Consider the following 8,843-nt stretch of genomic DNA (forward strand, 5'->3'; position numbering starts at 1 on the left):
TACCTTATTTACATGAGTATTCAGACCCTTTGTTATGAGACTCAAAATGGAAACAGGTGCATCCTGTAGAGCTCCAAGACGGGATTATGTTGAGGCACAGATCTGGGGAAGGGTAACAAAACATTTCTGCAGCATTGAAGGTCCCCAAGAACACAATGGCCTCCATCATTCTTAAATGGAAGAAGTTTGGAACCACCAAGACTCTTCTAAGCGCTGGCTGCCCAGCCAAACTGAGCAATCGGGGGAGTAGGGCCTTGGTCAGGGAGGTGACCAAGAACCCAATGGTCACTCTGACAGAGCTCTAGAGTTCCTTTGTGGAGATGGGAGAACCTACAACCATCTTTGTAGCACTCCACCAATCAGGCATTTATGGTAGACGGAAGCCACTCCTCAGTAAAAGGCACATGACAGGAGTTTGACAAAAGGCTAGTCAGGATCGAGGCAAACATGAACGGAGCAAAGTACAGCAAGATCCTTGATGAAAACATGCTTCAGAGTGCTCAGGACCTCAGACTGGGGCGAAGGTTCATCTTCCATCAGGACAACGACCCTAAGCACACAGCCAAGACAACGCAGGATTGGCTTCAGGACAAGTCTCTGAATGTTCTTGAGTGGGCCAGCTAGCGCCCGGACTTAAACTCAATCTAACATCTCCGGAGAGACCTGCAATCAAATAAAATAAAATTGTATTGGTTAAATACACATATTTAGCAGATGTTATTGTGGGTGTAGCGAATAGCTTGTGTTCTTAGCTCCAACAGGAACACAAGCATATCACTACACCCGCAATAGCTGTTGCAGCAACGCTCCCCATCCAACCTGACAGAGCTTGAGAAGATATGCAGAGAAGAATAGGATAAATTCCTCAAATACAGGTGTGCCAAGCTTATAGCATCATACCCAAGAAGACTCGATGCTGTAATCGCTGCCAAAGGTGCTTCAACAAAGTACTGAGAAAAAGGTCTGAATACTTACTTGAATGTGATATTTAAAACATTTCTAAAAACCTGTTTTTGGTTTGTCACTATGGTATATGGTGTGTAGATTGATGAGGAGAAAAAAAAACAATTTAATCAATTTTAGAATAAGGTTGTAAAGTAACAAAATGTGGGAAAAGTCAAGGGGTCTGAATACTTTCCGAAGACATTGTATGTTCATCCACCAAAACAAGTATGATCCTTGGTCGAGAGTTGTCTTCCATAGAGGGTCAAACCTGTGGAAAGACTGAAGAGTTTGACAAGAGAGGAAAATAAGAATCGTTATACAACAGGTGGGTATAATCCTGAATGCTGATTGGTTAAAAGAGCATTCCAGCTGGTGTCTATTCCACAAGTTACCACCGGCTAAATCTATGACGTTAAAATGCCTCTTTACTCTGTTCCATCTGACTGCGCAATCTACTGTCTCATCAGCCCAGCCAGGCAATTTATAAACTTGATCTCCACTATAAAAAGCATCTAGACATTATCTCACATTTCTTTCAGACCAACATTTGGTTTTCAACAGCGGAGATTTGTATAAACCTTACTGTCTGTCTCTTGGACATTTGCAACATTGTTTCAATATTCAAATTCGAAGCTGTCCCATAGTAAGTTAATTCATGTGTAGAGGTCAGGAGTCGGGAAGAGAAGGAGAGAGAGGCAGGCTGGCAGGCAGGCAGCGTTTCTCAGCCAGTCGAAATCATGAATCAGCTGGCATAATTTTTATTGTTATATATGAAGAACTGTCAATTGAAAAAAGGTGAAATGAAGTGCAGGTTGTTTGCAGTCTTTCCAGCTTCAGTTTGAAGTTATTGTGTTAGCTGTGTTGTCTGCTAGCTCCTCTGAACAACAGTGTCCTGACGAGTGAGCACATGTTCTATGCCAGGTGAAATCACGCCTGGCTCATTGTTATGGATGTATCCAAATAAATGTCACTAGAAAACAGCTTAAACAAATGTTATTCTGTCTGCACTGTTTGACGTGACCGTAAGTTAGCCACAGTTGGTTAGCTAGTAAGCAAGGGCTAATAATGTTTCCAGCCAGTATGGCTATGGAACATTTAGAACGAATGCCTGGGTCGCGTCCATAGATACAGAACAAAAAGACTGAACGACTGGGTCGCGTCCATAGATACAGAACAAAAAGACTGAACAACTGGGTCGCATCTCTGGCAACCAAACCAACAAAAGGAACGACTTTGGTAGCCGGCTTTGGTAGCAACCCTAGATTTTTTTTATGTACTAAAAGGATGAAATAATATAAACATATTTATCAAAATAACGTTTTTAATGAAAATATGTCAATCATTATTTGAATATTTTGGTAACCCATTGTAACAAACACCGGCTTCTCGGGCATTATTACTTATATGTCCCACCCACACTCTCAACATTACTTCGAGGCCGGAATTCAACCTTTTCATGTTGCACAATTTGCAACAATTGAATTTAGACACTGTTTTTATTTTAGTACTGACCTCAAAATTCTGCCTTTGTTGTTGCAAATATACCCATTGATGGGAAAGAAAAATAATGCTGAAACAATTCAGTAGTGCAAACCTTCTGTAGTTGTGACATTTTTTATTTTACTTTCTCACATTTGTTTTTCACAAAGGGGTCTAGAAATAGTCAAGATCCAATGCAGTGACAATGATACTAGCCTAAAGCTAACAATACAGCTACCAATAAAAATTACAGCAATAATAATATTATAGTACATTAGAACAACAACTAGTTAATGTCTTGATAATATTTATAAAGGAAAAAAAGTGACCCATGATGTAAAGAGGTCATTAGTCCGTTGTCAGGTGGTTGTTGGGTGGCTTTTAGGGAAGCATCCACCAGTCTCCATCCACCATCTTCTCCTTTAATTTTCTACATCTATCATTCTGTTCTTCGATATCTTCTGTCCACTAACCAGCCTTCAATGTACGCTAAATCGCCCCAAAAACATAAAATATTTAATTGACAGGTGGCGCATAATCCCCGTTCCCAAAAAAGTTTACAATAGCCTACTACAGCTCACGATTGACTTTCATGCAACACATTTTAAAAGTGCGTTGTTTAAATCTGCATAAATAATCCTCAAACCCTGCTCCGAGTTCTACGAGTAATACAGCCTTTTCTGTGTATTTCAACACTCTTTAACAGGCAGAGTATATAACCCTCTACGTCTGTCTCTCTACCTGCTGAAGAGTTTCATGAAGCTCTGGAAGCCGTCCTCTCCGAAGAAGTCGAAGGAGCCCTGTGAGGTGCCCAGGTGAACCAGCAACAGCACCAGCAGCACCACCACCAACAGGGGCACCAGCAGGTTCCAGCCCGCCGCCAGGATGTTGTACCACTTGGCCTTGTCCGAGCACTCCTGGGCCAGCTGCAAGTTCCCCTGGGTCTTCTGGTCCCTGGCCTGGAAGGGAGAGAGAAGCAAATGTTAAAAGCAATGTCGGCGCTTTAATGTGAGTGCTACCCTAAGTTTATTTCATTGAATTGAGAGAGAGCGTGAGCTAGAGAGCGAGAAAGTCGATTTATTGATGGGGCTTAAATGAGGATAGGCCTCTGATGTAGGTTCTCTAATGTTATCATCATGAAAGGTCTCAGGATGTTTTTTCAATCTCTGGATATGGTTCAAATGAAAAGTATGTAATAATGACAGGTAATATTTTCATGTAAAATATGTATTTTTTTCTTAATATTCAGATCTGTGTCCATATTGTCCATGTCTTTCTAGTGGATAGACTATATGGTTAAAAAAGTGGATAGACTATAATGTTCAAGAGAAAATAGCGTAAATGAATGAAAAAAAGCATTGATTAATAACAATGTAACTGTTTTTGTGCAACACTTCCAGCTATTGACTTTTTTCACAACTGCCACCAGTTTGCCGACAAAGCATATACAACAAAGACATATTGACATAGTAAAATAAAAGTGTGTGAAAATAGAAATAATATTTAATACTGAAACCCTCATATTAAACACCAACGATATTCACTATGTTTATGGGTTACATTTAGGATAATGTCATTCTATTTTTTGTCATTCTATTTTTATAAACCTATTTCATATTACATTTCGTGAAATCCTTGAAAGTTTCCAAAATTCCAGTAGTTTACTGGTAAACTTTGAAAGTTACCAGTAATATACCCTTCCTTTTTAACCTGCACAGGCCCACCATGTAGGTCTTATGACCAGGTTTATACACCTGTATTTCTTGACGAATACACTGGTTGAAGTCTACCCTGCTTAAGTTAGTAATTGTACTGGTAAAACATTGGTCTAAGATAATGTCTTGCATATATCTGGCCACTAATAACATATCTGGTTTATTTGGAGAAAAATTAGGTTGGCTTTAGACACTGATTTTAGGTCAGTTTCTCTCCCCCAAATAGTTAGGTTTAGAATTGGAATTGGATGGCAAACTGATCCTAGATCTGTGTCTACATTCACATTCTCTCTGGTATGGTACCCCTGCTTCCCCCATGCTAGTCTTTAATCTCCCATCAGCACTTGCCTATTAGTAAGATGCCAATTACACCAGTTTTAAACTCTTCAGTCAGGCTGCCAGTGGCGGTGCCAATCTCTAATTTGGGCTCTGTTTCATTACAGGGGAAGTGATTTTGGGCCACTGTGCCATTCCCAGTCCACATCCCCCATTCCTGTGGTGCAGGACACACAGACTCCCTCATCTAGTTTGGCTTATGGAGAAGCCTTAGACAGCAAATGTATCTTACAGGAGTCTAGATATTACTACAGTTACATAGTACTGTATGGCAGCTGTAAACATGGACTTTAAATGGATGCAATTTAACACTCACTATTTGTGTTCAACTTATGCTGGCTGTTCAACTTTACTCTGTGTTGCCTCTATTTTAGCTAACAATATAACAGCTACAACATAATCATTAGCGAGACAGGTTTAAATAGAGACTTGGGGAAAGAGTGAGAGACATAGAGCTTGTAAAGAACTCACCTTAATTGAGTAGATAAGAGCCATGAATCCCAGACAGCAGAAGTTGACATACAGGGTGTTGCACAGGGACCAGACTAGGTAGTCACTGGGTGGCTTCTTGCCTGCGGTGCCCATATTCACCACGGTGGAACCCGCCGGCTTGCGGGCCGACTTGCAGCTGGTGAGAGGGGTGCAGTCGGACGGGTAGTTGTACGTGTGGTTGTCCATTCTTTTGGCTTCTTCAATTCTTGTTGTCTGGTCCTGAATGTCCTTGATTTGTTGAAAAGAAGCTGGCTAATTCTGTGACCTGCCTTGCTCTGCTTAGATGGCGTCTCCTAGTGTGTCATGGCTCCTATGTGGGGCTTTTATGCCCCTGTGGAGGGTGGTGACAGAGAGAGGGTGCGTTGGGCAGGGACCTGTAGGCCTGTCATTATGTGGTCGGGCCTCTGGGACAGACCAAGGGATAAGAGAGAGCGAACAGAGAGAGAAGGAAAGACTGAAACAGACAGACAGACAGACAGACAGACAGACAGACAGACAGACAGACAGACAGACAGACAGACAGACAGACAGACAGACAGACAGACAGAGAGCGAGAGAGAACGAGAGAGAGAGAGAAAGGGAGAGAGAGAGAGAGACCAGTTTGTTGAATTCAGATCAGGGGTCTCTAATTGGATAGATAGGTGTGCAGGCTTTTGTTCCAGCCCAGTACTACCACACCTGATTCAACTACTGTAATCGTGGTCCAGATTGAAGACAGTGAATAGTTGATTATTTGACAGGTTTGCTAGGGCTGGGCTTGCTCGCTCAAACTGTCACAAAGAGCTGCCTGGGATGGAGTTGGCGATCCCGTGTTTAGCGAGCCCAGTTACAATAGAGTTGGATCCCTAGCTAGCTGAAGTCATTACAGTGACTAAAACACACGTTCTGCTGTCCTCAGTGTGAGCATTGTTTAACCCTACTTGTACACTTAAATGATAATTTCAACTAGAGCTAGATTATGTAAAGCATTTGTAGCCAAACATGTACATACAGTGCATTTGGAAAGTATTCAGATTACCTGACTTTTACCACATTTTGTTACATTACAGCCTTATTCTAAAATTGATTAAATAAAAAAAACAATACCCCATAATAAAAAGTGAAGTTTTTTTTTTTTTTTTTTTTGCAAATGCATTGAAAATAAAAACAGAAATACCTGTTACATAAGTATTCAGACCTTTTGCTATGTGACTCGAAATTCAGCTCAGGTGCATCCTGTTTCCATTGATCATCTTTCAGGTGTTTCTACAACTTGATTGGAGTCCACCTGTGGTAAATTCAACTGGTTGAACATAATTTGGAATGGCACACACCTGTCTATATAAGGTCCCACAGTTGGCAGTGCATGTCAGAGCAAAAAACAAGCAATGAGGTTGAAGGAATTGTCCTTAGAACTCCAAGACAGGATTGTGTCGAGGCACAGATCTGGGGAAGGGTACCAAAAATGTCTGCAACATTGAAGGTCCCCCAAAAAACAGTGGCAGAAAGGCCTTGGTCGGGGAGGTGACTATGAACCCAATGGTCACTCTGACAGAGCTCTAGAGTTCCTCTGTGGAGATGGGTGAACCTTCCAGAAGGACAACCATCTCTGGCCAACTCAATGAATCAGGCCTTTATGGTAGAGTGGCCGGACAGTGAAAGGCACATGACAGCCCAATTGGAGTTTGCCAAATAAGATTCTCTGGTCTAATGAAACCAAAATTGAACTCTTTGGCCTGAATGCCAAAGGGTAACATCTGGAGGAAACCTGGCAGCATCCCTACGGGGAAGCATGGTGGTGGCAACATCATGCTGTGGGGACTAGTCAGGATCGAGGGAAAGATGAATGGAGCACTGAGAGATCCTTGATGAAAACCTTCTCCAGAGCGCTCAGGACTTCAGTCTTGGGCGAAGGATCAAAAGGACAACAACCCTAAGCACACAGCCAAAACAGCGCAGGAGTGGCTTTGGGACAAGTTTCTGAATGTCCTTGTGTGGACCAGCCAGAACGCGGACTTGAACCCAATCGAAACATCTCTGGAAAGACCAGAAAATAGCTGTGCAGCAACGCTCACCATCCAACCTATCATAGCTTGAGAGGATCTGCAGAGAAGAATGCGAGAAACTCCCCAAATACAGGTGTGCCAAGCTTGTACCATCATACCCAAGAAAACTCGAGGCTGTAATCACTGTCAAAGGTGCTTTCACAAAGTACTTAGTAAAGGGTCTGAATACCTTTGTAAATGTTACATTTCCGTATTTTTTTATTTGCTAAAAATTCTAAAAAGCTGTTTTTGCTTTGTCATTATGGGTATTGTGTGTAGATTGATGAGGTAAAAATCTATTTAATTAATTTTAGAATAAGGCTCTAACGTAACAAAATGTGGAAAAGGTCAAGGGGTCTGAATACTTTCCAAATGCACAGTATATATCATTTTTGCACTTTTAAAATGTGGTTGTGTTGGTTCTATACTAGCACTTGTAATTCAAGACAGACCAGAAATGTATAAGTACATTTTTTTATAAAGGATGTTACTGCTCTCTAGTGGTGAACCATGTTAGTGTCAAACTGAGGTTGAATATCAGTCATCTGAACTGTGGGACAAGATGTAACCTTTATTGAACTAGGCAAGTCAGTTAAGAACAAATTCTTATTTACAATAACAGCCTACCCCGGCCAAACCTGGACGACGCTGGGCCAATTGTGCGCCGCCCTATGGGATTCCCAATAACGGCTGGATGTAATAAAGCCTGGATTTTAACCAGGGACTGTAGCAACGCCTCTTGCACTGAGATGCAGTGTCCTGGACTGCTGCGCCACTCGGAAGCCCTACTATGACCTATTGTCTACTCTACCCTATGAATATCAAATGAATATGAGTCTGCATATCCTGACCTACAGATTTTGTCATCTTAAAAAAGTAAGCCCTGGGTGACGGAGTGTGGAAGTGTAGTGAGCTGTCTAGACTACCTAACTTATTCCATAACAGATGGTCATGGTCTCCACCTTGTATTGCCACTCAAGCTGCCTGGCCACATCATCCAGCTTGTCCTTGGAGCGACTGATGACCATCATGGCGAACCGTCGACGAGCGAGCTCTTCCACATAGGATTTCCCTATTTTATCCGTGGCTTCTGTCACAACTTCCCATTTTCAGAGAGAGCAACTTTCCATTTCCCAAGACCCAAATTCGAAAACCTTAGAGGTGTTGGTGTAGCACCCACAAAGATAGTGAGGCAATGGTGAATTCCCCAACCCAGAAGAGCGGCGTCTCCGCCCGACGAAGCACATCCTCCGCTTTCAACAAATGTATGACAGCGGCTTTTCAGTGACTGTGTGGAGAGCAAAAATGTAGGCAATGTGCTCTATTTTCGGACACAATGCAAGATTCCCTTTATTAGGAGGTTGTAGCATCACACTTTCAAAATACTAGTCTATCCTATGTAAGCACACACCCACTCTATAGTCACCTGGCATTAGGGAATACCAAATGGCATTAGTTAATACCAAATTCACTGTTAAGTGTTCGGTTCACAGAATATTTACTCATTGTTTTCATCAGAAGAGAAATGTGAAAGGGCCTCCCAACTGGCGCAGCGGTCTAAGGCATTGCATCGCAGTGCTAGAGGCGTCACTACAGCTCCGGGTTCGATCCCGGGCTTTGTTGAAGCAGGCCGCAACCGGGAGGCCCATGGGATGGCGCAACATCATCCGGGTTAGGGGAGTGTTTGGCCAGCTGGGATGACCTTGTCCCATCATGCTCTTGTGGCGGCCAGGTGCATGCACGCTGACTTCAGGTCGCCAGCTGTACGGTGTTTCCTCCGACACATTGGTGCGGCTGGCTTCCGGGTTAAGCGAGCAGTGTGTCAAGAAGCAGTGTGGCTTGGCAGGTCGTA

The 8,843-nt window shown here is 42.6% G+C and overlaps 1 protein-coding gene across 2 annotated transcripts; it reads right to left on the reverse strand.

Moving 5' to 3' along the window:
• Positions 1-2,524: 2,524 nt before the first annotated feature.
• ifitm5 (interferon induced transmembrane protein 5) lies at positions 2,525-5,272 on the reverse strand. Of its 2 annotated transcripts, XM_021564287.2 has the most exons (3): positions 4,947-5,272; positions 3,166-3,383; positions 2,525-2,913 (listed from the first exon to the last, which is right to left on the reverse strand). In XM_021564287.2, exons 1-3 carry the CDS (start codon positions 5,151-5,153, stop codon positions 2,904-2,906), a joined length of 435 nt encoding a protein of 144 aa, XP_021419962.1. In that variant the 5' UTR covers positions 5,154-5,272; the 3' UTR covers positions 2,525-2,903. The 2 variants fall into 2 exon arrangements, with proteins under 2 accessions (XP_021419962.1, XP_021419965.1); XM_021564290.2 differs by having other exon boundaries at positions 2,525-3,383.
• Between the last annotated feature and the right edge of the window lie 3,571 nt (positions 5,273-8,843).

Source organism: Oncorhynchus mykiss, chromosome 2 (genome assembly GCF_013265735.2).
Source record: "Oncorhynchus mykiss isolate Arlee chromosome 2, USDA_OmykA_1.1, whole genome shotgun sequence".
In the NCBI taxonomy this organism is placed as follows: Eukaryota; Metazoa; Chordata; class Actinopteri; order Salmoniformes; family Salmonidae; genus Oncorhynchus; species Oncorhynchus mykiss.

Excerpts from the sequence above, each read along its gene's own strand:
- ifitm5 (XM_021564287.2), bottom strand. The coding sequence starts at position 5,153 with ATGGACAACCACACGTACAACTACCCGTCCGACTGCACCCCTCTCACC. Across the intron at positions 3,384-4,946 it reads CTCTTATCTACTCAATTAAG|GCCAGGGACCAGAAGACCCA; the intron begins GTGAGTTCTTTA and ends TCTCCCTTCCAG.